The sequence below is a fragment of the Poecilia mexicana genome, unplaced genomic scaffold, assembly GCF_051168715.1.
Source record: "Poecilia mexicana isolate PSO_F unplaced genomic scaffold, ASM5116871v1 scaffold_6, whole genome shotgun sequence".
NCBI lineage: Eukaryota > Metazoa > Chordata > Actinopteri > Cyprinodontiformes > Poeciliidae > Poecilia > Poecilia mexicana.
The window spans coordinates 28,693,196-28,721,018 of NW_028263375.1; the positions used below are offsets into that span (position 1 = coordinate 28,693,196).

Below are 27,823 nucleotides of genomic sequence, written 5' to 3' on the forward strand. Positions count from 1 at the left end.
GGGGAAAAAAACCCAAAAAAACCAAAAACCTCTGTTCACCTTTTGCCAAAGATTAGTTTTAAATATTCACCCTTTGAAGTATTTTTATTCGAGAGTTAGAAATTTACTAGAAAGCTCAAAATTTCTATCAAATTTGACATTTCAAACTCAAATTTCCTTGTTTTTTAGAAAGGTTCTGATTTTTGGGGCAGAAATGTGCTCCTTTCTTTCCATCTACTATGGCTGTAATGTGGCGTTGTAGAATCTTTTCCGGCTCTTTAAATAATAATTTGGTGAAAGCTTTGAATTGTCACAGCAGAATAAAAACATCAGAAACAAGATTGTACAAGACATTTAGGTTTTGTGGGCCTTTTATTTCACAATCCTTCCAAATGTACAAAAACAAAGACCAGTTACGAACAAGGAAAAAAAAAAAAAAAAAACCCTAAGAAAAATAAAGTTGTCCCCCTGTGATGAAGAGAACAAAAACAAGCGACAGATGACTGGAAACTGGTATCGAACCAAAGTGCATCAGTCTGAGGTGTAGTAGACAGACCAGAGGAAATAGAAATCTCATTTCAAAAAAAGCTGTCCCTCTTCCCTAAAAATTTCTTATTGTGGTAAAACGGTCGGGCAGACCCTGGCCACCACCTCTCCACCTTCCACAGGATTCCAGAGCAGCAGAGGAGCCAAGGAGTGGCCGGGTCTTTGACGTCGGCTTCAGAGCTTTTGGTAGTTCACTAAGCGAGTGGGATATAATTTAGTTCTTTCTGTTCCCCGATTCTCCTCCTCCTGTTGTTGTGATGTGGGGTGGGGGGGCGTTGAGTTTCTGTTGGGAGCCTCTATAGCTCTGACTTGTCATCGTCCTTCTTCTTCTTCTTTTTCTTGCCCTCCTCTGGCACCACTAAGGGGTTGGTGGCCTCTTTCTTCAGGTAGGAAATGAAGTCGCTCACCTCTCGACCTCCCTGCACAGACAACGGCAGGATGTTCTCTTTATTTGATAGGGACAAAGTATCAACTGCCGACATGTTCAGACATTAGCATTTATAGCCGCGGCTAACGCTCGTCCCACAGAGGCCTTACAACCAACAGGTAGTCCGTGACTCACCTCGTATCTCTTTGGGCTCATTTTGCGTCCAGCAGGGGAGAAGTAGATTGTGGGGAATCTGGGGAGAGAAAAAATAAATAAATCATGACATTAAAATACAATTGTTAATTCTTAAAACAAGGAAGTCAAAGGGAGAAAAAACAAAAAAAACAAAAAAAAAAGACGACGATGCAGGACTTACCCACTGACTTCATATGGAGATGGCACGTCGTTAGCTGTGGCGTCCATTTTGGCAACAACAACATTGGGATCGTCGGCCAGCTGTAGAACAAGAAGCGACCCGTTAAGATCAGTTCAAGAGGAAGACTAAACGGTGGATATTAACCGTGAAATTCAAACTACACAAAGTTTTGAACACGTTTTGTCTCAAACAGAAAAGCAGGAATATTTCAACAAAACAGCACCGAGTTTTATAAACGCTGCTGAGTTTTGGATACGACAACTTTTAAAGATGTTTCAGGGAAATGTGATGAGCAGACCTGACAGGCTGACGGTAACCAAGGCAACCTTTAGACGGTTGTGATCTTCACAATGATCTGCTTTAAGAGTTTAACTTGGCACTCTGTTGGGAAACAGCCTGTTTTGACTGAAAAATGTTTCTACTTCAATTAAAAGCACCATTAAGCTAGCTAGAACTTCCCCTAAAGCTTCACAATAAGAGTCTTGGCATAAGAAAAAAAATAAGAAAATAAAATTGCTTTAAGTGTTTCTATTTTCCCCACTCAAAAAACACAAGAGTCTGGACCCTGGTGCATTGTGGGTCCAGTCTGCAGATTTTTAAAAGACAAAACAATAATATCGTTTATCGCAATAAATTCTCTGAGAATTTATCGAAGATAGTTTGTCCTCATGACAGGTCTACATGCGCAGAGATGATTTCACTACAAATGATAAATAAAACACGTTGAAGCAGCTCCATTTTCTGTTTGTAACAAGTGAAATGAGGCTTTTCTGTTGATAAGTTCAAGATTGACCGAGTCAGCAATGGAGTGATTCTCTTCACAGCTGCTGCTCACCTCCATTTTTACTCCAACACCAGAAACTCACATCATTATTAATGTCATGTTTGGTTATGAGTTCAGTCAGAGTACAGCTAAATGAGGACAAATTACAGAGCGCTGGCATTCTATAAGAGCCAATAAAGTTGAGGAAATTAGTAGTTTTACTGGATAAAGATAAAAAACAAAGCAAGAAAACTAAAACATGTATGAGCATGACCAAGAAAAAAAAAAAGAAAGGATCTTACCTTCTCTCCCAGCTCCTTGTATTTGGGCTCCAGATTCTTGCAGTGGCCGCACCACGGCGCGTAGAACTCGATGAGGACGTCTTTGCTGTCGTCGTTGACGATGGAGTCAAAGTTCTCAGCCACCACAACCTGGAGACAGAGAGGCAAAGGCTCAGTCCAAACCTGCACACTTAGTCTGCTGCTGAACGGAACCAGCACAGTTCCACCTGGACCGGCTCCAATCTCCGTTTTCTGATCAGTGGATGAACCACAACCAAGATCCCAGCATCGCCACCCTTCAGTGCAGAAGCTGTTACTGCAGACATCTTAAACTTAAAATTACTCCAGTCTCAACCAGGAAGTTTTGCTTGATATTTAAACTTGGGAAGAACATCCTGTGTGATGCAGGAAGGGTTCAAGACTGTAAATAAAATACAATCTGTTTAACCATCGGAGCCACAAACTAAAACAGGAAACTTTTACAGCCACAACTGACCCAACTACAGATTCTTCCCTCCAAATGTTCCCACACACTGATAACCAGCCTGGGCAGAAAAGTTTCCAAACATATTTCCTGTCATTTATTTACTTGGTCAAAGAAAAAAAAAATAGTTCCACAAAATTGGTAATTGTCAGAGTTTTGTACTCATTTGATTAATTTAAAGAAAACCAAGCAGACAGACAAGCTCACTGGAGCTGGTAATGAATCAATTAAGTTAAATCATTAATCAAAATTTGCCATTTAGGAAGATTTACTTTTTTGGAACATCTGTATTCCCCCCACCCCCATCATTGCACACTTTGGCCTTCCATTGTTTAGAGCGGGATCAGCTCATCATCTTATATTTAGTTGGACTTTGAATTGAGATCAATTTGCAGAATGAAAAGCTTACAAATAGAAAATAAAACTCCGAAATACTTTATTGATCCCAAAGGGAAATTAAATAGAATTCATTAATTAAAGATTCTTCAGAGTTGCTGTAGATGCTGATCACTGCAGACAGGAAGGATCTCCTGTAGCAGTCTATACCACAGCGAATTTGAAGAAGCCTCTGACTGAAGACGCCATTTATCCACTACAGTCATGTTGAAGATGCTCAGGGTTATCCACAATAATTTTCATCATTACAAATGAGTTAGAATATATTTCTAAAAATTTGTCATATGTAATTTTTTTAAGAAAGGGGAGATTTTTTTTTCAAATCCATATTTTCCATCCCTTATAGTCGGAGGAAACAACATCGACATCGTCAAGCAGCCACTCCAGGAATCCCTCACCTTAACGGGCCCCTCGTTGTTTTCAGGGACTTTCTCCGACTTGAGGTAGCGCTTCAACTTCCCGTCAAAGAAGTCCTGCAGGAAGCGCTCCAGAGCCTTTCCGTCTCGGCTGCAGGCAACGAAAACAAAAGAAATCAGAGGAGAAAACAAACAAGCAAACAAAAAAGATATTAAAGCGAAGCTTGGTGGACTCACGAGAACTCCTCGCTCATGACGTATTTGTCTCCCTTGGCGGTGCGGATGGCGACGACGGGCAGCTCCCCGGAGCCGCCGTCCAGGCCGAAGTCGGACAGGTCGTGGCTGAACTGGTTCTTGTTGGCGACGGCAAAGTTCAGCTTCTTCCCCTGGTCCAGGAAGCCCTTGGCCACCTTCATCACTCTGGGACGAGAAGGGCGAGAGAAGGAGAAGCGTGTGAAGAAAGCTGAGTCGGCGAGCGGCGCGGAGGAATCGCCCGAGACGCTCACCTGTTCCTCCAGTAGTTGGAGCCTTTGGGGTTTTTGTCGTAGTCGACGTCGTAGTACGCCACCAGCAGGTCTTTGCCCTTCAGCTGGTCTTTGTTGTCGTCTGTCAGGTGGGGACAGATTCCAAAGCTAGGACGGAGAAAACGGGAAAATATCAACAGCTGCGTTTATGCTGGCCTCAAAAGGTGACATTTTGAAAATAAATTTGCTCGGTGGAAGTGCGCAGATTTCATAAAAACTAATTTTTTGTTAAGTTTTGTCGCCAAGATGAAGTGGTTTTGGTTTGCGTTTCACAAAACTCCAATGAAAACACATTTTTTGCATTACGAGTCACATGATCAACAAACGGATGCTACTATTGGTGGAAAAGACAAAGAAGACAGGAATAATGTTGGCACGGCAACGTTTTAATGACTTCTCATGTATTCAGGTGTGATTTTAATTACATTTCATGTTTAATGGGAACACAGCAAACTCAAAATTGTGTCCAATAATTAACTGGTTGATAAGAAAAATAAATAAATAAACTGTGTTGCTGCCACATTAAGCAGGATGGCTGAGCTCCACACACGTTGATGTTAGACGTCTGTTTTCAGCTGCAAATGCATCTTTTGCTAAAAATGATCAAGTTTACACTAAGAACGATGGTACTGCATTTTAGGCAATACACATTTATATTTTCTCACTCAGAAAAGGAATATTTCTTTAATTGCATCTTTTAATGCATTTCTAATATTGGATAAAAGTCTTAAATGTGCCAATTAATCGATTCCTAAAGCGATTGTTGGTTGTACTCACACGTTGTCCTGGATGAACCTCTTGATTTTGTTGCTGGTGAATTTGTCCTCGGTGAATTTCACGGAGCCATCTTCAAACTTGCTGGCGAGACGTGGAGGACGGAACAGGACGACTCCCCTGCAATCAGACACAGGAAACATCCTCACTAAAGTACATCGCTTCATTTTAAACTTCAGAACCATTTTTATCCCCCCCTGCCTCCCTAGTTCTCCGACGTGCGACACAGAAACTCACTCTCCGCCGTGGCTGCTGAGCAGGGCCTCGGCGTTGGTGTGGGCGAAGCGGTAGTCGTCCCTCAAAGCGCTGGCGGCCTTCAGGAACTCGGTCTGCTCTGAGCTCTTGTCGTCAGCAAAGAATCCTGACGAGAGAAATTCAGAACAAACATTTTTAACATCAAGCTGGGCGGGCTGGATCGGATGCACGACCAGGACTTACCGATCACGCTGGCGTCCTGATCTGCTATGAACTTCTCAAAGTCTCCCTCGGTCTTGAGCTCCACTGAAGCTGGGCCCGCCTGCTTCTTCAGGAAACTAACAATCCCGTCTTTACGGGACAAAAAAACAACAAGATGATTACCAAAAAGACTGAGAAAAAACACATTTGTCATCAAATATATGAATGTTTTTTATGCCTCATGAACTTTCACATTGTTGTTGCTCGGTTGTGTTTATTGTAATTCTATGTGACAGACCAAGTCCATTTGGAGCACAAATATTTTTTTCTTTCAATTAAGATAAAAATAATTAATTGTTAATGAAAGATTTTTTTAACTGCAATAACTGTGTTGATGACGGTCAATCATGGATTAGTAAATGATCACAGATCCAAAACAGAAGGCTTTTACATTTGCCTCTTCAAAAGAAAAGTCTACAGTTTCCTACGTCTTTGTTCATGACAAATGTTTTTCTATTTTGTGGCTCTAGAAAAGGGAAAAAAAAAAAAAAGCAGTTTATTCTTATCGATGAGAACAGGATGTGTGTCATTCTGGATGTTTGTTGTCTTACTTTTTATAAATAGGAAGCAGAATAGCTAATAAAAGCTTTATCAAATAACTTTGATATCGAGACATAAATTTGTTGATAAAAATTTCAGCCTTATAAAGAAAAACTATGTTTCCGTACCAGATGGACCGGTGGGGCCCAACTTCAGGTGTTTAAGTTAATATTCGGGGCCACATAAGAATCACATAAGAGCCGCAAACGGACCCCTGGCTGCTCTTTGGCCAACCTGGATGCACATGCTGATCCTTTTATTCTCCATTTTACTTCCTCCAACATTTATACTGAATGTCTGTGAGCTGCAAGTGAAGACAAACTTCCTTCGTCTTCAGAATTTGACAGGAAATTTGTGCACACAATCTTCGTCAATAAAGCCAATTCTGGATTTCCAAAGGGAAACCAAAAAATGTGATGCGTGTTTGTATGAAGGTCCCCGAGTGAACACACTGCAGAAACAGGCACCACTCTGACTTCCGCTGCATGTTCTCTGGGTTACAGCTGAATTAACTTAAAAGGTTTCTTTTAAAAAAAAAAAACAAAAAAAAAAACAGACAAATGCACTGAATTACAACTGTATTTGAAAACTCTGCACCAGTACAGCTCACTTAAATACATCAATAGCTTCACAAAATTGGTCAAATATGTAAAAACAACTTTAATTTGTTCAGTCAGTGCAATTAGGAGTAAAGCAGCCAATGAAAATTAAACAAAAAAACTGACAAAAACAATAGATCAACTACGTTGGTCAAACATGTTTTCAATATTGGGACCAATACCGATATTGAAAGCAATATTCTAATACACATAAGAAAAAAAAAAAAAAACAAGATAGAATACCTGCAGTTCTGGGACCATCATAGGGACCAGATTCCTCTCCGTCCCTGAAGATCTTCAGCGTTGGGTAGCCACTGACGCCATATTTGCTGCATGTGTTGCTGTTAGCTGTGCAGTCAACCTGCACGATAGCAAGCAAACTGTTAGCAAACAGACGGCTAGCAAACAGTTGGTAAAGCAGAAAAATTACACTATGGCTTGGAAAGTCAAACTGTGTTGCGCAATACCTTGGCAAGCGACACGGTGCCTTTTAGACGCGTGGCTGCTGCCTCGTACTCAGGGGCGAGACGTTTACAGTGACCACACCTAAAGGACAAAGAGGACATGGACCGATCAAACAGGAGGACGATTTACATATCGGATCGGAGGAGGGAAAGGAGCTGAAGAGTCCAAGAAACCTGATACTTCTGCACAATAAGGAGATTTAACTAAAATTGTTGAGTAGAACAATAGCTAGAAAGTTTATTTTTTCCCCATTTTATTTTTTAAGAAATAATTCTAAAACATTTTCAGAGTAGAACATTTTTGTATTTTCTTTTTTTTTCTTCTACAAAAACAGTTAAGTGTAGCTGTAAAGCTTCACATCTAGCAACCTAAAGCTTGAGTGGAAAATGTTTAACTTTATTGAACCAAGAACATTGGGACAAAACAATAAATCTAGAGATGCATAATAGGAAAAAAAAATAAAACATTTAGTTTAATTCTCACTTCATCTATAAGTGGGAAGATAAAAAGTCTGGTTTGTTTCAAGATGTGAACTGCAAAGAATAAGAAAACAAGTAACAGTAAGATAGGACTGAAAAATTGGCTGCAACTGATGTCTTGGTGTCTGATTTAAATGTATTAATTAAAATATACTGTAAAAATTATAAGACACAATAAGAAAAAAAGGCCGTGAGCAAATAAAACAAAAACACGTATATAGCGCACATTAGTTTGGTCTTTAACACATCACCTTCCTATAGTAATGGCTTAAGTAATTTTTCCCAAAGAGATTTTCTCAAGAAAAAAAACAACAACACTTATTGAGTGGAGTCCACGGAAAAATGCATCATTAACATTTTTATTAAACAATTTCTTAATGTAAAATTTTCCTTACTTTTAAAGAAAATCTTTTTATCTGAAGTCTGACCTATTTTTAATATATTTGTTCAAGTTTGGCACCGTAGAAACACGTCAAATATGTCGTTGACCAATCAGAGGTGGACACCAAAACTTCCCCAACCAATCAGAGCGTTACAACTATCACATGACACGCCCCCAACTTCCTTATAGCCTCATTCTCTTGTATTACCGAGATTTACAACACCTAAACTACATGGTAATCAGCAAACATGTTACATTTTAACAGCCGCAAGTCCCATTAAGCTATAAAATTAACTAAATTAGTCATTTAATTTAAATACTGCAATTCGTATAGCCTTAAGCGTCTACCGCTAGCTAACATGCTAATATTTGGTCTGCAGCCAACAAGCAGGATTTTACAGTCCCGACTGTTATGAAAACAAAATAAATATATCCCAATAAATAAAAGTAATTAAAACGCTCACAGACTGAACATATTTTTAAGTCGACATTTCTGCAGAGTGGAGTCCATTTTACCGCGAGGCGACGGCGTAATTTTCATTAGAAATTTCCCCCCTTACGTTTGCTAACCAAAGACGCCGTTTCGACACCCTGAATGAAACCTGCAGAAACTCACCAAGGTGCAAAGAACTCCACGAGAATGATCTCGTGGTCTCCAATCCTGCTTTCGAAATCGTCATCCGTGAACTCCAGCACATCACTGGCCCGGCTGAACCCAGCGAGAGCGGCCAAAAATATCAGTCTCAACATGGCACACCGAGAAGGCTAACAGTCTCTTGGCCTCAATGTCACAAAAACTTCAAGTTGCAGACGTGAGTCGTGGCCGGCCCGTCTTCAACTCTTCAAAAAGCCGCAGGACACTCAGAGCAGGGCCGAGACTGAAAGAGAAAGGGGACGGAGGAGGAGGAGGTGAAGATGCTCACAAGCAGCACGGCCTCGTCCCGTAATCACAGTGTGGCAGCCTCCTATTGGTCGATTCACTGCGTCGCTCAGCTCTGACTGACCAATGAAATTTCGGGAAATCAATCGTCAACGCGCGTGAGCCAATCGGGGTCGGACAAAAGTCGGAAATTAAGATGTTAATGCTTCACTTGAAACTTTGGGATATTCACAAACTGCACAAATGTTTTCTTTACGACTAACAAAGACAAATTACGTGGCTCAATTCCCGGGTTAATGAAGCCATATTGTGAGCCGTAATTTGTGTTCATGGAGAATCATGGAGACTTCCAGTATAACGACCCAGTTCATGGGAATGCACTGCAGTGCTTTGCAGCGGTATTCTCACCCCTTGACCTGCTTCGCATTTTGTCACCATTTAAACGTATTTAAAGAGGCTTTTTCAAGTTTATTTGTTTAGCACATTTCAGCAACTACAAAAGCATAATACAGGAATTATGAAACGGGGATTTTTTTTAGCCTTGATTTGAATGAACTCATTGTTTCAGCTGTTTTGCAGTTTTCTGTAAGTTTGTTCCAGATTTGTGGTGCATAGAAGCTGCTTTTTTGTAAAGTAGCTGAGAAGTGAAAGGAAAACTATAGATGGCTCATAGCTTTTGTTCTCATAATAAATACAAATCTGAGATGAGATTAGTTGCATTCATTTCTATTTCACCCCCTTTAATATGATACATCTAAATGAAATCCAGGATTCCTACAGAACCAGCCTAATTGAAGCAAAAAGCATCTAAATGTGTAATTTATCTCTATATAATTACTAAAATAACGTGCTTGAGAACATTAATAAACAGTGTGAGCAGACGTTTTCCAGTAGTTCAACAACAACAACAACAACAATAATAATAATAATAATAATAATAATAATAATAATAATAATAATAATAATAATCAGAGCTAAAATGGAAATGCTTGGTTGAAAACTTTTCCATATCGCTCTGCTACGTTAGCTTAAGAAGCAAAACAGCTTGATGAGCAAGGCAGATAACATTTCAGTAAATGATTTCAACTCATTTATTATATAATTGAAAAGCAAATCAGATTGTAAATAAAACAAATTATGATTAAAAATGTATTCGATTTAAGTAGAGATTTACAGCATTCACACCAATAAACTGAAGTGAATTTTCTTCTCTAAGTATTGTCAATTTCTGGGTATCGGGCAGGAAATCCAGCTGTCAGTTGTCCTGAACGTTTTCCAATAATCTCTTTAAGTTTAAGACCAGAGACTCCAGATTGTTTGAAACATAAAACCGACTGGAGATGACTGAAAGACCATCGCTGGATTCTGTGTTGACACGCCTCACACAGCTTTTTTTTCTCACCTGCTGGTAAAGAAGTGAAGATTATTAAAACCTCACAAAACTGCTTTCGATTTGTACCTTTTTGCAATTATATGGACCAGCCACCAGATGGCACTCTCTGACAAAACTCCAGCTTCAGATTTAAGGCTTTTCTTGTTCCTCTCCGTATTTCTTTTCACTTCGGCATAGTTATTATTCTAGACAGGAAGTAGATAGCCCCTCAAAGGGCGGAGCTAGGTCCAACCAGGCGTTTTGCACAGGTTAATGGTTGCCATGGAGATTAAAGGATTTCTCAAACATTCATGAAAAAAATCACAGCAAGAATCCAAGTATGTTTCTGTTGGGAGAATAACATTACAACATGATGTAAAACTCAAAAATAGTCGATTTTACACAATACAGCCCCTGAAATAAACAGTAAGAAAGTGTTTAAAGTTTTCACACGTAGGCATGGGCAGGACGAGTATTGCTGCAAAAAGTGTGTTTCTACAGTGTTTCCGTCATCATATCTTATTGTTTTAGGCCTGCAGGAGATCAGTGGACTGTGGTAATCCTTCAGTCCCATGATGCCTTTCCGCCACACCTGCTGCTGTTTACTGTAAACCTGCAGAGCTGAGACAGAAGCTGACAGACACGGCGACTCTAAGTCACACTTTTGTACTGCAGAGATGTTCTTCCTGTTCCCACAAAGCCCCATCGACAGCTACCCCCCTCACAGAAGCCCCCCTGCTTCTCAGAGGGGTCGTCATGACAACCGTGCTGCTCCTCTTCTATATTTGGAGCAAGGAGAAGATGAGCCATCCACCGTGGTGACATGGTCTGACTGCTGAGTGAGGGAGGAAATCTGGGCGTATTTGGGACATCAGAACCTTTTTTTTTTCTCCAAAACCCTTCAAAAAAAAAAAACATAAAAAAAAAAATAGAGAGAGAAACTGCTCTCTCGTGCCTCGCACCACCTACTGTTGACGTCTCAGCCGTGTCTCCTCACAACAGTGGAAGCCTTGTTGTCCCGTCAGCCGCCAGACAGAAACACTGGAAAATCTGTTGGTCGTTTCATCGCGACAAGAAAATGTGTTCGTTCACAACGGGACAAAGCTCTTATTACAGACTTCCTACGCCACAAAGAAAAACACAGAGAGCCGTTCAAACCAACGGGCTTTGTGAGCGGGCCGGAGCATTTCCATGGAGCCGCACTGGAAGATTAAATCTGTGTGTAAGGATGAAAACCGATTGGCTGGGTGAGGAGGGGAGCTTTAGTCAGAGAGGCATGAAATGAAGGCTAGAGTTTTTCATATTTCTGGGTGGATTAAGATTTAAAACTATTATATCTAACAAATAAATTTCTTTTTGATCAGAAATGCGATGTGTATCTCTCAAAAGACTATGGATTTTAATTTATACGCATTATTTACATTATGTTTACAAAGTGGCCTGCCAAAAAGCATTTATGTCCTTCTTAACCCTTATTCACATAAACCACTTGTTATTGTGCATTTCTATTGATTGTTGGATGATTGGTTCTCATTTATGTTCAGGTTTTGTTCGTTGTCTTGGATCTTGCTATTTCAGTTATTCCTTTTGTTAGTTCATTTATTTCTGCTTTAAACTTGTTTCCCCCGTTTCAGTGTTTCTTTCCGTTTCCTGTTCATTTTCAGTTTTTCTCTCCTTAAGTTCTCTCTGCTTTGCTTCACCCTCACCCTGCCGTTCTGCTCCCCTTCCCAGCTGTTTATCACTTCCTCATTCGCCTCTGCCTGCTCCCTTCCCCAGCTGCGCCCACTCACCTGTGATTGGCTCTTCTGGTCGTTTTGTCATTTCCACTTCTTCTGCAGCATTTACGCTCCTCTTTCTTCTTTCACTGCTGGATCCTCCGTTATACCTCCAGAGCTCCATTTAAGTTTCCTTTTGATTTATTAAATGACAACTGACCATTTTCTGGTTCGTTGTTAATATCGAACCAGATATTAACAACAACCACCATCTGATGGATGGTGGTCCTACCACCATCCATCAGACTTGATACCAGTATATTCATGATTCATCTTTAGAGATGAGTTATGTTTTTAATGTTTTGCTTCCTCCATCGCAGAAATGGCTTAGTCAAAGCCCAGATGCAAATCTAACTGAGAATCTGTGGCAATACCTTCAAAAATTGATGTTCAGAAGACAGTCCAGACTTGACCGTTTTTCAGCTATTTTTGCAAAGGAGAGTGAATAAATATTTCCACGAGAGCAGACTACAAATGCATGCCACACTTTTCAGATTTTTGCTTCGTAAGAAATTTTTAAAAGCATGCACCATTTCCCCTTCATTTTACAATTACGCATCTCTTTGAGTTATTGTATATCATGTGAAATGCTATTAAAATATATAACACAATTGTGGTTGTAATATAACAAAATGGAAAAGGTTTTATGAAACAGTGTTTGAATTTATAAATTTAACAAAAAAAAACAACTCATGTCTATATGAAAATAGGAACAGTGTGAACAAGTTTTTATTTTTTTTTACTGAAGATGGGTCACATGGCATCAAGGAACAATGCTAATCACAATTATGACCTGAAAGCTTAGTCGCCATGGTTACCTAAAGCTCGGACTTCTTGTTTACTGGAAATAAATCCTCACCGGATTTCAAAAAGCTGATACAGAAGCTAAAAGAAAGAAAAAGAAAAAAGGCAGCAGTCTATTGTGAAATGAGACACAAACAGAGGTGCTACTGTTAAATAGATGATTTGTTTAATAAAAGGCATGACAGTGTGACAATCTGTTATGGCTCAAACGATATTGCTTCAGGAGCTTACAGTACGGAGCCCGACCCGGCCAAGTGTGTGTTCGGAACATTAGAACCCGATGAACACATCTGCTGGAGAAAACAAACGTCTCTCCAGCCTTCCGCTTGGAAAATAAAACCTAAAGTCTACATTCAAATTAAATCATCAAACATCTGAAAAGGAACTATGTACACACATTCCACGATGGAGGACGGAGCCCGGACATATGGGACTACACAAGTGCCAGGTAGGAAGGGAAATCACCACGCAGGAGGGAGGAGGAGATGACGGGGGGCAGAGTGCAGGACGTGCGACTGAGTAAAGGTGGGAGCAACGGGAAGGGGAGTGTTGCTGATTTTTTTTTTAAATTTGTGGCCATGCAGAGAAGCTGATTATTTTTGCTTTGCTTTAATAAAACAGCCCCACAGCTTCCATAACTCTATAAATCACTTTTATCCTTTTAAAGCAAAATTACGATCTGAGCTCGGAGAGTTTTAAGTCTGATGAAGTTCTGGGACGTTACCAGCCAGACGGTTACATATTACATATATAGATGAAATTATAGAGTATACTGAGGAGCAGGGACGGGGTGGTTGATTAGATAGGTAGCATAGTGATGGAAGAGTAATAATAATAATTAATGAGGCGACAGCATAGATATCTTTTTCAAATATCTATGGGCACACGGCTGGGTGTGTGTGTGTGTTTGTGTGTGTGCCCAGAGGTTTGTGTGCAGCGATGAAGGGACCAGTGTCTACTTGAACTGCTTAAGGGGTGCTGGCACCTTGATGTCCTGGCCTTTCTCCAGCCGCTTCTCGCACTCAATTAGGTAGTTGACGCCATCGATCACAGTCTGCACCAGCTGGACCTGAGTAGGAGACAAACACCATATTTAGATCCTGTTATTCCTTGACGTCAAAAAAAAAAAAAGCAAAACGTTTCTGAACTACTACCTCTGCAAGTAATTAGACAGCTATTTGATTTAGTGAGCAAGAAAGTCATTAAACATTTTAATTCAAGACTCAAATTTAAGACTTTTTTAAGACCTTTACGGATGATATTTAAGACCTGTATCGCAACAAATGTACAATGAAAGTTGCGTTGGCAACAGAAGTGAGCCAATGGAGAACATCGTTCAGCCAACTGACAATGAATTTGAGCTTCGCCATGCGAGGCAGGAAAAGGCTAGCATATTAGGGCATATTAGCAGCTAGCTAGCAGTAGCCTGAACCACATTGAGTGAAAGAACACAATGAAGATGTCTGAATGCAACTCAGTCACACAAAAAAACTACTTAGAGTATATTAGTTTAAATAATCCTGCCAAAACAAAATTTAAGACCTGCGAATAACGTATTTAAGAACAATTTACTTTTTAAAAGTTAATTTAAATTATTTCAAGGCCTTTCATGAAATTAAGACTTTTTAATTAAGGATGCATAGACACCCTGATATATATATTATTTTTGTCACATTCCTACTTTATTTATAGACATTAATTACAGTTTCTTTTTATAAATCTGTTATTCAAGATAAATCAGAAATGTAAGCAAATGACCAAAACACACTTTCAGTCCTTGTAATGTTCATAAGGTGAACATTACAATTATCTGTAATGAAAATATTCTTTTCATATACAGAAATAAACACTTAACATAATTTTCACTTGCAGAATTTAAATAAAGGCACAAATCATCAAAAACTATTGAATTGAATCATTGATGATGAGTACATTCAATAGTAAGGGCCTATAAGTGCCATAGCTCAGAAAAACATCTGGCAACGACAAAACGGACATCAGGAAGCAGTCGGGAAATTTCTGTGCCGACTCTGTTCAGATGTCAGGTTTCTGCATAGGCAAAGTCAAGCCTGCAGTGGATCTGAAGCGATCGTCAGAAACTACTAGACTTTTTCCTGCATGCCTGCAAAGGATAGAGATTTATTCATCTTAGGGTTATTGCAAATCATAGTATGTATGCATTAAGTAATCCTGTTACGTCTCAGGCCATAAATCTTTGAAGAATTTGAATGAATATGAGTTACAACAAGATTTAATTACTATTTGGGATTAAGGAAGTATTGTGGAATTTGAATCTGAACAGCGAGCTTTCACATATTTAAAAAAAGAAAAAGCAACAAATTACCTGGAACTTATTTTGTGACCGGCTTTTCAACTCTTATAAACAAAAATAGTTCAAGATGACAAACTCTAATTTGCATAAACTGAATGTGTTTGTTATTAACGGATAGGAAACTCTAGTGAAACAGTTGGACGTGCCACACGTCATGTTTTGTCCCCACCTCAGACTGTCCCAGGCGGTCCAGGTTGGAGATGTCGAACACGCCGCCTACGGCCGCCGTGTCCACGCCGCCCGTCCCGCGCTTCTGCAGGCGCAGGTTGTCCAGGATCTTACTGAAGCGCGGATCCTGTTCGGCAAAAACGAGAGGAGTCAGCCTGGACGCTGATGAGACACAAATCACCAGGCATCTGCTGGATGAGTTTACTCATTTTTAATACCATTTGGTACCAGTGTGTGATAAGACCTGTTGATTATTTTAATCAGCAGGTTTGAGTTAATCTGCTGATCCAACCCTGTTTTCTTCTTTCAGTGAGAATGAAATTACAGATGCATTCCATGCGCTTCGGCTCACGGACCAACGTGTTACATCTTTATGAGACAAAAACTGAGGAAAATTACTATTTACATTCGAGCAAGGTTTTCACATACTTTTATTTTAAGTTTCCTTATTTTGTGTGCATGTTAGCTTATTGTCTGAGGATAAATGCGGTTCAGTTTCATCGTTTACGTTTAAACAATAAAATATTAAAATCATGAAAAACATCGGGTTTGATGCTTCTTGGTCTAAATAACAACGAATGCAGTCAGATTTCAGTGTATTTTGGTGAGTTTTGACGCTTTGTGGTTTAATATTGTCCACAGAAAAAGTTTGCGTGGCTGGCAAACGTGGCCGCACATTTTCACGGCAGTGAAAAAGTGAGTGCATATTTACGCAAACCTTGACGCAAAGTTTATTTTTATACATGCCGACTTTTGCGTAAAATATGGGACCGCACATGTTTTGTGCGAACGCACGCTTTATGCATGAGGCTCCAGACGTAAAACCAGAAAGTTCCGGTCAAAGAAACACAGCAACTGCAAAATCGTGTTTTTTCAGACACCTTCTGCAATGTAAACGCAGCTCCGGCTGCTCCTCGTGACTGTAAAGTAAAGTTGTGTGTTTCTCGTCAGGCTCTGCTTCAGCTTGTGCGTTACCTTGCTCAGACGGGGCAGCTTAACGTGGACGCCGGCCCTAAGTCCAGTCCCCAGGTTGGAGGGGCACGTCAGGATGTAGCCGAGCCTCTCGTTCCACATGAACTCCCAGCCTCTCTCCTGGATCAGCCGCTCCACCTGAGGGGGGGGAAGGAGGAGTTTAACTCAACGCAATCGCTCAACAGCATTTTATTTTTTCTACAAACCATGCATGACACGCACGCACGCACGCACGCACACCCACCCACCCACACACATACACACAAAAAACCCGGTATGACTGTGAAAGTGGGAGTAAGACATCAAACTTGTAGGAGAGAGCTGTGGTATTTTTGCTTCTCCTTTACTCGTTGATTAGGAAATAACTTGTATTCACATGACCATGTGTGGACGCTGCGTCCTGTACGTCTGCCAACAGGCTTTATTTTGGAAGCAGGAGGACGTCTTCCTGTTTTTAGACAACACTAATGGCCCCGCATTGAGTTTAGAAAGCCGTCTAGCAGCAGAAACAGCCCACAATAACAATATAAGCACATCTATATTAGATAATGCAGAGCAGACTCAGTTCTGGGCTGCAATCAAGTTGCCACAGAGACACTTAGCATCACACTGACAAATATCGACCAGAATAGCTGCTTACTTTCTGTCTTCCCTCAACATCTTTAATGGGCAGTATTATGTGAAACTGACGTTTTTGAGGCTCACATCATGTTATTATGTTATTCCCTCATCAAAAACATACCTGGACGTTTGCTTTGAGTCTTTCATTCATGTTTGAGAAATACTTTAATCTCCATTAAAGTATTTCTCACTGAGCTGTGTAAAACACTCTGGGGGAACCTAGCTCCGCCTTCGAGGACTAAGCTCCTCCTCTGAGCTGCAGTTTGCAAGCAACCAAGCTTCCAGACTCCTTAGCTCCTTCAGACTAGCCAGCAGCAACTAGCAAACACCTGGTGGAACTGAGCATCTGCTGAGCTCATTATAGGAGCTACGTCTCAGTGCTTCACTGGTGAAAACATTGTTAAAATGTTGATAGAGGAGCCATGTTGTGATGACTTCCTGAAGGTGGAGCTTCACAAAGAATGGGAATTTTTAAAGAGACAGAGGCGTTAAATAAGGAAGTAAATTTTCTTTCAAGTCATATCTGATATATTTATGTAGCATTTTTAAAACAACTCACGGCAACACAGTTACTTGATCATGCTGTAAAATGGCACTATGTGCCTGGAAAACACATAACACTGCCCCTTTAAGTAATCGGGAAGGATCCATTCTCAACTGCGAGCATGTCTTACCTCCTTGAGGCCTCTGCAGAACCTCTCAAAGACCCTCTTCATGTTGCCTCCCTTCTCCATGGAGATCACTCTGGTGTGATCCTCCTCATTGATCCAAATCAAAAAGGTCTTCTCATTGTTGTGCCTGCAAACAGGGAGGTGTTCTACTTCATAAACAGCTCGGACGCATGCTATTATAGTACCATCTGTTCTTTTCACGTTAAGCTGCCCCGTCTTTTCAGAGTGTCGATTAACTGTTCACACGCACTCAAGAGCCATGTCATTGCTCAGTTTGACACTTTGAAAATAAGTTTGCTTCATGGAAACACGTCCGTTTTGAGTAACCTTGTTCTTTAATGGAAACACCGTAAGTGTGAAATTGGGTTTTTTCAAACCTTTTGGAATACTGACAAGGTTTTTTTTGGACATTTGTAAAGGAAACACAGCGAATGTCAGCATGAATTTCATTTCAATTTGGGCTTTTAGTGATGAAGATTTTTTTTTTTTTTTTTAGCACCATTAAAAAAAATGGTCATTGAGGACAGGGACAGCATGCGGGATCTGAATGGACGGAGCTTTAAATATTCTACTGGATTTTGCTCCCCGGCTGTATTTTAACAACACTGATGATGACAGCACTTTGAAATATTTTGCAGCTTTAAAAAAATTTTTTGTGATAAATTCAACATGGTGAACGTTTTTTTTTATTCTTAAATTTAACGATGCTATTTGTTCTCTAATCATAAAGCCAAAAACATTAAAATGACATGACTGATGATAACGGCAGAATGTACATTTCTGACACATACCGGTCAGATAGTAAATCTGTTGGGTAATAAATCTTTTCATCTTTTTAGACCAAAACAAACATACAAGTCTTAAAGTAAAATAATCAGTTTTTCACCAATTTTATTCTCTCATGTGGTGTATTAGTCCAACATTAAAAGTCTTTTGATAGCATTCTATGTAATCTGAAATGTAACATAATTTTATGTTTTGAAATGTTTCTCAAACACACACACACACACACACACACACACACACACACACACACACACACACACACACACACACACACACACAAGCCTGATTGGTTCAAGAACAAAACTCAAATTTAATAAAAAGTTCCCAGTTTTAATACTGTTTAAAATTAGAATGTATTATTTCAATTAAACAGATCGATAAATTGTTGAGTCATTAGGGATAATAAATATTCGTTCCATTGAAACAATCCAAACAAATCTTAAAGGCCTTCCTACTCAAATGAAACGCTTAAACACAATATATAGAGAAAGTTACAAAACTCCCAACAAAATCTAAAAAAAAAAATGTTCTCGCTAAGTTTTCTGCCATTTGGCAAATAGAAATAATTTTGGTAATTTTAAACTGACCTAAAACAAGAAAAGTTTAGTCTGATTCAACTGTCTTTTTATTAGATGTATGAAAATATCTGGTTTCAGCTGTAAATAGCGTTTTCCAAATTTCGGTTTTTAATCAAACGTTAGAACTTTATTACAAAATCATGCAATGTGAACATCAAACACTTTCAATGACTTTATACAGAAAGCAAGTACTTTCCAAACCTTGAAAACACCTCAACTAAATTCAAGCATTTTCAAGGATTTCAAGCACCTGTCTGAACCCCGTCATGATGACGATATCTTAGCATCAGTTTCACATTTTAAAGCAACAAAATCAATTTTTTCCCTTCAAACCACTCTCTTCTTTTTTAACAGAGGGCGGCGTCTGCGTCAAGGGAGGAAAAGCCAGACAAGACAGAACAACAGAAAGAGGAGAGGATCAGCAGATCATAGAATAAAGGAAGTAACAGAAACAAGAGGAGTGCCAGAGAGAGAAAAAAACAGCTTCTAGTTCAGATGAAACCTAGAAGCTGTAGTTTAACTGAAAGAGGAGATGATGAGGTGATGTTTGCATTATTAAGAGGAGGAGTGACTGGTAAGCTTTACAGAGGAAACAAACATGGAGGAAGGTGATTGATTTCGGCTGTCAGGCACGTTGGAACTGGGGTTTATTCCTGCGGCTAATCTGAAATGCTGCTCATCTCCTTTTCACCTCAAAACACAAAGGAGCAGCAGAAACGTCGAGGTAAAATTCACCCAAAGGTTTTGTAAAACTAGTCATTGCTAAGTTGAAAAGTCTGGTCAGAGCACAACCAATACGACAAATGCAATTTGCCTAACAGGCTGAAGATTTAAATTTTCTGCTTACCAAATACCGCGGGCGTCTGGCCAATCACGGGCCATGCCTGCGCAGGTCAGGAGAGGCGACACAGGTTTGTCGAACAGGAAGTGATCCTGATAAATACACAAAAAAATATATTTTTTATACACAACTTAGACTGGACAAGATTTGTTGTTTTACTGTTAGGATAACTAAGTAACCTGATAATAAACTATAAAACATATTAACATCATAACACATATCATCACCTTCTGAATATAATGACCTAAGTTATTTTTTCCCCATTAGTAATTTTGACAAAAAAAATAAATAAATAAAATAAAAATCACTGCCTCTTTATTTCCAAAAGTTATTATTTTAGGAAGGTGGCTATATGGAAGGCCAAAAGGAACAAAATTAAATATTTTAAGCCTAGTTTTTTTTTTTTTTTAATTTCTATTCTTTTGTGGTTTATTTTCAAAGTTTTATCACATTGGAAATTTTTTTACAATGAATATTTTAAAGCTCTAAACATTAGCTCTAAAATGAGCAGAACAAGAACTTCTTCATTTTTAAATGGCACTTTAAATACCATTTAAAGTGCCATGTGTATTGTGTATCTGCACACGGTCACAGACATCTGATCTGGATTTTTTTTCAAGAACCAAAATTACTCAGCATTCCAAAGAAGTTGCAAAAATGGCGACCTATGCCACCTTACCGACATGCAGAAGAGTTCAAATCAATGTTTAGCCCAGACAGTTGTCGTTCCTGATATTAAACACGCTTCACTTACATCAATGAGCTGCTGCTGCTCCTGCTCGGTCATCAGAGTAAGACTGTAGTATTTTCCAGCCAGGTCTCCCTTCAGCCCAGACAGGGCGTCCACCACCACCCGCTCCACCTCTCGGCGCTCCGCCCGGGTGCAGGCGGGGGGCAGGCTCAGGCCCCGGATGCTGCGGCCGGTCCTCACCCTGGACGACAGCACGTAGCGCTCATCGAAAACACCGGACTGGATCTGAAATGTTTGGAGAAGTTTGTCGATTAGGGCTGCAACGGACAATTGTTTTAGTAAAGCAATTACAGGGGTGGGAGGAATGGACTTACAGTTTTATCACAATATTGTGACAACGATAAACGTGAACAAAAAGACAAATATTTATTATTTCTTCTTAGGTAACTGGAGGGCTGTGGGTGAACAGCAATCGTAACCCGACAAAAACAAAATGCTGCACTTGAAAAACCGTCTGTGATTCAAATTCAAAATTCAAAAATATTTTATTGATTCTAAAGAGAAATTAAATCCAACATGATTCTTTAGGACACCAGACACATACAGAAGAGATTTATATCACTAAACTGCACACAGGAACTGCTGTTAATCATATTTTCAAATTTATTGATGCTCTTGTCGAGCTAAGGGTGGAGAAAATAGTAAAAATAACAATCCTGACCAAAAAAGACATCATTTCATTAGAATTTATCGTGAGAACAATAAAATAAAATGCTTATTGCGTCAAGAAAATTATCATGATAAACGATATGATAACTGCTCACCCCTCATGTCTTATTCTATCAATTATTCTGATGATTAAGTGGATAAAAAAAATTGGCACATTCTGCAGATGTTTCATTTAACCATTTAAGCCTCATTTTACTTTTACACAATATTAGAAATATATTAAAAAAATGCCAATAAAAAACATTTCAATTCCTTTTTAAAGCAATAAACTAATAACATCCAAGATGGCGCCAGTTGGTTTCAGGAAAAGGAAAAGAAAAAGAGAATTAAAGGAATTTCCCCTAAAATGAGGTCAAACCAAAAACCGGAGCTGACTGCTGAGTCAGTACAATAGAGCTGAAGTACCTTGGTGGCATTCAGGTCAGTGGGGTGTTTCATTACGCGGGGATCGTAGCCATTGTGCCTCTCTTTGATGACAGGATCCAAGAGGTCTGCAAACACCTAAACAGAAACACATTCAGTTAAACCCAAGACTCCTTCAGATTTAGATCTGCAATTATTTTCATGTAGCCTAAAAGTTTGTTTCGGAAAGGAGGTAAAAGCAATGTCAATTTTGTATTGATGTTGCCTGCAAGGTTTCTCCCAGTGTATTATCAGCCTGGCGGGCCACCAGGCTTTCCTTGCCTCCCCCACCAGGCTAAGTGTTGTTTATTTTAAATAGTGTTTTTATACACCAATAACAATGACAGGAAAGACAGCTTAAGCTAGGTTTTATATCTGACAAATTGAACTTATGTCATCTGCTCACACAACTCTGAATCTTTGTAACGTTTAACATTTTTTTAAGCACAAAAAAGTGAGCCGCTGGTGAGCTGTCCTAGCGCCTCTACCACCAGGCTCACACTGCAAAAACATAAAAGCCTTACCAAGTAATTTTGGTCAAGTTTATAGTGCAAATATCTTAGTACACTTGAAATAAGAAAAACTAACGTGCAAGTAACTTTTCAGCAAGATATTGGAACTTATTTAAGTAAATAATTCCTTAATATTAATGAAAAAGTACTTGTTCCATTGGCAGGTAAAGTCATTTATTACAAGACTTTTTCCCATGTTATAAGTGAAATAATCTGCCAGTGGAACAAGTTTTATTTGGTCGGTGCAGAAGGGCTTTGCCATCATGAATTCTGTTCATTTTTGCCAACAATGAAAACAGAAGAAAATCAGGTCACACTTCATTTGAAGAGGTGTGTATAAGACTTACATAACACACTGTCATGAACATGAATTAGTCTTCATGAATGTCTACAACTGTTGTCTAGAGTAAATGGTGATATTTTTAAGGCAAAGTTGCATTAAAGGCTTGCATTAAAAGTCCATTAAAAGTGTCAGCATGTGTCGAAAACAGATTTCAACAAATGCACCAGCTGCAGTTAAAGGAGGTGGGTTTAGTTTGCTTAAAGCCGCGCCCCGGCCCCGGTGTTGTGTCTGACCTCGTAGGACTCCTCGTCTCCTGCTACCAGGCCAACGGTTTTGATGAAGGGGTGGCCCGGGTTGTCCACGCCCGTCTGGATGGCCTGGTCAATCGTGTACCCGTTGGGCGTGGCCTTATCGCATAGCTTGGCGTAGATGGCCGGTGTCAGGTTGCTGGCCATGCAGTTGTTGTGTTTGCGCAGGTCAGGATACTCCGCGCTGTGCAAATAGGAAAATGAGATAAGGCAAGACTCCATTGATCTTTGACAGTGCTGCTGAGCTCTGGACAACAGTGCAGAAACTTTTAACTCACTAAAAATACCTTTTACTTGTTTTGTTTTTTACCCACAGGCAACAGAAATCTAAACCTGTGGCCTTTGACTAACAGTATACCCTGTTGTAAACAATCCAACAATCCTATTTACTAATGAGAGAGAGAGAGAGAAAGAAGGGGGGGCGGGGGGTGGAGGCACAAATCCCAACAGCAAATTCAAATTAATTATTTAATGCCATTAACTTTAATGAATTAAATAATTAAGATGTTGGGATTTAAAAAAGTCTGAAGACGGTAGGCTTTAGAATGAAATTAATACAGATGAAAAGTAAGAATTTTTAGACCAGTAGACCTGAAAAGTTGTGTTTTTCAGATTTTGGTTTTGACAGGCAACACAAGTTGTTTCCAAGCTTCCACAAGGTTCAAACCTGGGACTCTTCTTATTTAATATCCACACAGTCCCGCTAGCTCAGATTATAAAATTACCATCATTATGTGGATGATACACAGCTCTAGATTATAATGTCAGCAGGTGACTATGAACTGAACAGATGCTGAGGGGGGGAAAAAAATCAATGGGTGGACATGCCACAACTTTTTCCAACTGAACAAAAACAAAACTGAAGTTATTATCTTTGGAAGCTAAAGAGAAAGTGATGCGTCAGCTTCAGTAATTATAGCCAGAAACTAGAGGTGTGCCGATCGATCGGTCACCGATCATAATCGGGCCGATTTTCGTGAAAAAGTGCATGATCGGTGATCGGCGATCATTGGCTCTTGTTGGCGATACCGATCATCTCATTTCGCAGCCTGCTTGTGCAGCTGGTCTCCTCTTTCCTTCACACTGCACAAACACGCAGCAACAAATCCTAAGCGATGTGTAACTATAACGCACTGAGTGAATGGGGAAGTTTGCGTGTTGCGGCGGAAAATTGAAGCAGGTCAAAATGCATCAACACAACGAAGCTAATACGACATAAAAACAAAGCCATACTTGACTGAGTTTGGCTACATCGAGGCTCTCTGCAGTAAAAAAGACATATGGAGGATCAGACAGCAGATAAAGCAGCGCACAGCTACAAACACTCACCCGGATTAGCATGACGGTCAGAAAGCTAAACAAATAACCCGCGAAATTATTTAAGTCTTCGAGCTGCGATGTAAGACGCTGGTTTTGCTCTCGCTGTTGAACCGCTGCTACGCTACAGGCTCACACCGAACCTCTGCTTAAAGCTGCAGCATCTAACTTAAAAAAATAAATTTTACATATTAAAACTGTCGCTGTCCTAACATGAGACAGATAATCTCTAAAAAAATAATCGATCTCCTCCCTGATCTGCATAATTACTCCGCTCAGTCAGAAACAGCCAATCAGAACTAGCAGTAATCAGCTAGCCGCCATGCTATCAGGAAGTTTTCATTCAGTAACTCTGGATTGTTTATTGTAATGGATCCTGTTTTTGCCTTTGAATGTTAAGTTTTATACTTGAACTTCTTGGCAATGTTGAGAGGTTTTATTTTGGCTCTTTGCATTATTTAGCCTCTTCAGAGCCTTCATATGTTATCAGTCTGTTAAAGATAGTATTATCAATAGCAGTACAATTTGCACAAAGCCTGTTTTTGTTTAGTTTTCTTCTTGAAAAAAGTTATTAAAAACAAGTTTTTGTCTAAATTAAGGTGAATTCATGGTTCCTTTTTCCACATAATGTAACCGGTAGTGTTTATGATTAAAAAAAAAAAAAAATTATGTGATCGGTATCGGTGATCGGCCCTCATGGGTGATTGGTATCGGGAGGAAAAAACCTGATCCCAGTTCTCTACCAGAAACTATGGGTTAGTTTGGAAATCTGGGTGTGGCGATGGATTCAGAACTGAACTTTCAGAAACACGTAAAGTCAGTAACAAAGTTGGCCTTCTATCACTTAAAGAACATTTCGGGGATGAAAGGACTACCGTCGCAACAAGATCTTGAGAAACTCATCCAGGCGTTTAGTCACACTGATTACTACAACAGTGTCTTCACAGCTCTGCCGAAAAGTCAATCAGACAGCTGATCTCATTAAGACCAGGAAGACAGAGCACATCACCCCAGTTCTAAAGTCCTTCCACTGGCTCCCTGTAGCTCAGAGAACAGACTTTAAAATGCTTCTGTTAGTTTATAAATCACTGAACGGCTTAGCACCAAAAACACATTAGAGACATACCAATGTTCACCAGAACCAGAACCAAACATGGAGAAACAGCATTCAGGTTTTATGCTGCATAAGCTTCCAGAAAGCTGTACAATGCTGAAACACTGAGTTCCTTTAAATCAAAGCAAAAGAAAAATCCTCGTCTACAAAAGAGTCGTCTTTAACAAGCAGAAGATAATTTGTTTTAGTCTGGACTGCGACTTTTGATGAGTGTTTATATACGTAAGGTGCTTTAACTTCCCTTGTTGCTAAGATTTCCTGTACAAATAAACTTGCATTTGCTTAAAAGCAGGAATATGACATGATTGTCTAGTCTAGGCAATGACTCAACATATTAGTATTTTAAAAAAAACCTGCTTTACTTCACTGGTCTCATGTAATATTCTAATTTTTTTCTGCTTGGGTTTTCCTTTAGCAGTAAGTCAATGTCATCCACATAAAAAGGAATAAGCACTTGAACTCCGTCACTTTCATTTTTTCTAATTCAATTACTGAAATAAAAAAAACTATTTTCAATAAGATATTTTGTCAAAACGCACCTTTCGCCCCAGTACTCCTGATTCTAAAGAAAATACTTGCTGAACGATAAATAATGAATAGTTTTGCAGGTTGATGAAGCAAAACAGAAAAATAGCTGCATTTTTACACTTATGTTTGTACAGAGTGGTGTGTGTAACTTAGCTTTTAATTTATACTGATTACAACTTACAGGAGAGGCACTATTTAATTTCATTCTACTGTTTCACTGTGGATAGATGGCAGTCATTCATTCATTCACTCATTCATATGAGTAGAATAAGGAACAATTGTGTGCAAAACCTTTATCTGTTGCCTCGCCTGTGATCAATGAAAGGACTTTTATCCGAGAAGCAGATAATGTTTTACTGATCTCCAGACGTGTTTTATAGTTCAGGCAGGTGTGCCATGAGTCACGTACACAACTTTTGGTGGACTGACACCAAATAGCATCCATTTAATAATGCAGGTCATTACATGTTTCTAATACACAAGTTTTGGTAAGTAAACATCTAGTCTATTCATCATTTGGAAGAAGTGCTTTTTAAACCTCCAGCGACAAACAGATCTTTGCTGTGCAATCTGTGATTATAATGAGCAAGAATGTATCCAACATGACCTTTTTTTTCACACAAGGTGCAATTTATTCATCCAACAAACGCATACATGTTTTATTCCATATTCAGGTGTTGCACACCTGAATATCGAGAGCATGCAGAAGAACCAGATTATTTATTGTTGCCCGTTCAGATCTCATACGACTGAGTATATGTAGCTGGATTTATGATGTAAAGTGGCTCGGCAGTGTTTTATGATTCGGGTTTTCTCTGACCTAGATATGGCACAATAGTCTCCATATGGCTGTTGCATGTCCTAAATTAAACGTTTATTAATTTTCCGGCATAAGCAAAGGTCTAATTTCTGCTCCCTTTTGGCCTTCAACGTTTAGCACCAATCTAATCCCTGTCGAATAGCTAATTTTGTTAATCCCATTGTGCCTGAATGATATTAGAAGGGAGTATTTTGCCATAATACTCCCTATAATTATGACCTTATAATTCAGGTAGCACTATATTTGAGGACTCCTGACCAGCAGAAAAGGTTTTTATTTTCCCCCATGTTACACTCCTCCATCCTCATTAGCTTAAAACTCTAACGTTTAAAACGAACCGTTACATTTAGAGGGGGGGAAAAACGTACAATTTAGCGTCAATAAAACGACGTCCAATTTGTTAAAAAATAATTTTATAGGAGAAAATAATTGTCCATAAAATGGTTTTTTTTTTTTAAAATCAAATAACGACCAAAGAGGCCTGAATTGCAGTTACCTGGCGGGGTATCTCCTGCGCAGAGGCTCTCCGGCGGTGACATGTTCCCGATGGAGCAGAAACCCAGCCGCTACGGAGCCTCCGACCAACGAGAGGATTCCGACGTTTCTCTTGGAGGAGAGGATTCTCGTGAAGCTGCTGGCCATTTTTCTCCTCTTGAAATTTAAATGTTTAGAAAATGGTGTTATTGACAGGGCTGGACGGAGGGGAAGAAAAGACGAGTTGATGGAGTGAAGGTGATGAAGCGCCTCTGATGGAATTATAAGAACGGTTAACAGGGGGTGGGTCGTCAAGGTGGACGGAGAGATCGAGGACTGGACCGGAAGTATAGGTCCAGCTTCAAAATAAAAGTAGCCAGATGACTGGAAACAACTGAAGGACAATACTTACATTTATGTTTTAGTCAAACATTTGCATTTTTCTCATTTCATTCACTGTATATTTTTTGTTGTATTTCTTTTGATGAATTAACATGCATATTAGATATTAATCAGGCGTCTACATTTTAAGATTTTTTTTTACTTCTCAAAAGTTTGGAAATGACTCAAATGACATTTATGCAAAAGAAAAATTATTCCTTTAGTTTCTATTTTCTTTGCTTTATAACCTAACAGTAGAAAAAAATTGTTTCTGGTTATTTTACTAGGCAACAATTTTATATAGTTATAAAGTTTTTTTTCTTTTTTGTGGACTTTCTGTGCCATATTGTTACAAAAAATTGTAGATTAAAATTTCGATATACTGTATAGAAATGCAGCATGCCTTTGATTTTCTTTAATGCACTCTTGATGAAACACCTTTCTGCAAAACAGACTTGCCTGTATGCAATTTATAAAAATATATATTACAACGTAATTAAAAAAAATTCAATACCATTTCATTGCAAAAACTATTTTTATGCCGATTGATTATATTCGGCCATATTTTTTAAGGAAAAAAGTGAAATTGCCCTTTAATTTTCTACTTGAGGATAGAACAAAACAGAAGTGCTCTCCTTCTGTGTGTGTGTGTGTATATATATATATATATATAAATATATATATATAAATAAATATA

At 39.2% G+C, this 27,823-nt stretch overlaps 2 protein-coding genes across 2 annotated transcripts; both read right to left on the reverse strand.

Annotated features, from left to right (window-relative positions):
* Window positions 1-320: 320 nt before the first annotated feature.
* pdia3 (protein disulfide isomerase family A, member 3) lies at window positions 321-8,673 on the reverse strand. The gene is made up of 13 exons (XM_015003860.2): window positions 8,384-8,673; window positions 6,909-6,987; window positions 6,685-6,802; window positions 5,285-5,392; window positions 5,084-5,207; window positions 4,850-4,966; window positions 4,055-4,180; window positions 3,786-3,968; window positions 3,591-3,699; window positions 2,334-2,462; window positions 1,269-1,348; window positions 1,088-1,145; window positions 321-944 (listed from the first exon to the last, which is right to left on the reverse strand). Exons 1-13 carry the CDS (start codon window positions 8,515-8,517, stop codon window positions 822-824), a joined length of 1,488 nt encoding a protein of 495 aa, XP_014859346.2. The 5' UTR covers window positions 8,518-8,673; the 3' UTR covers window positions 321-821.
* Window positions 8,674-12,742: 4,069 nt separating this feature from the next.
* LOC106927940 (creatine kinase U-type, mitochondrial-like) lies at window positions 12,743-27,065 on the reverse strand. Its single transcript, XM_015003859.2, has 9 exons — window positions 26,768-27,065; window positions 22,478-22,676; window positions 21,393-21,488; window positions 20,322-20,543; window positions 19,574-19,659; window positions 17,366-17,489; window positions 16,074-16,208; window positions 15,100-15,225; window positions 12,743-13,667 (listed from the first exon to the last, which is right to left on the reverse strand). The coding sequence occupies exons 1-9, from the start codon at window positions 26,911-26,913 to the stop codon at window positions 13,554-13,556; spliced, it is 1,248 nt and encodes a 415-aa protein (XP_014859345.1). The 5' UTR covers window positions 26,914-27,065; the 3' UTR covers window positions 12,743-13,553.
* Between the last annotated feature and the right edge of the window lie 758 nt (window positions 27,066-27,823).

Excerpts from the sequence above, each read along its gene's own strand:
- LOC106927940 (XM_015003859.2), bottom strand. The coding sequence starts at position 26,913 with ATGGCCAGCAGCTTCACGAGAATCCTCTCCTCCAAGAGAAACGTCGGA. Across the intron at positions 22,677-26,767 it reads CGCAGGAGATACCCCGCCAG|CGCGGAGTATCCTGACCTGC; the intron begins GTAACTGCAATT and ends CTATTTGCACAG. Across the intron at positions 20,544-21,392 it reads CTGACCTGAATGCCACCAAG|ATCCAGTCCGGTGTTTTCGA; the intron begins GTACTTCAGCTC and ends CAAACATTTCAG.
- pdia3 (XM_015003860.2), bottom strand. The coding sequence starts at position 8,517 with ATGTTGAGACTGATATTTTTGGCCGCTCTCGCTGGGTTCAGCCGGGCC. Across the intron at positions 5,393-6,684 it reads TGATGGTCCCAGAACTGCAG|ACGGGATTGTTAGTTTCCTG; the intron begins GTATTCTATCTT and ends TGTCCCGTAAAG. Across the intron at positions 4,967-5,083 it reads CTCAGCAGCCACGGCGGAGA|GGGAGTCGTCCTGTTCCGTC; the intron begins GTGAGTTTCTGT and ends GTCTGATTGCAG.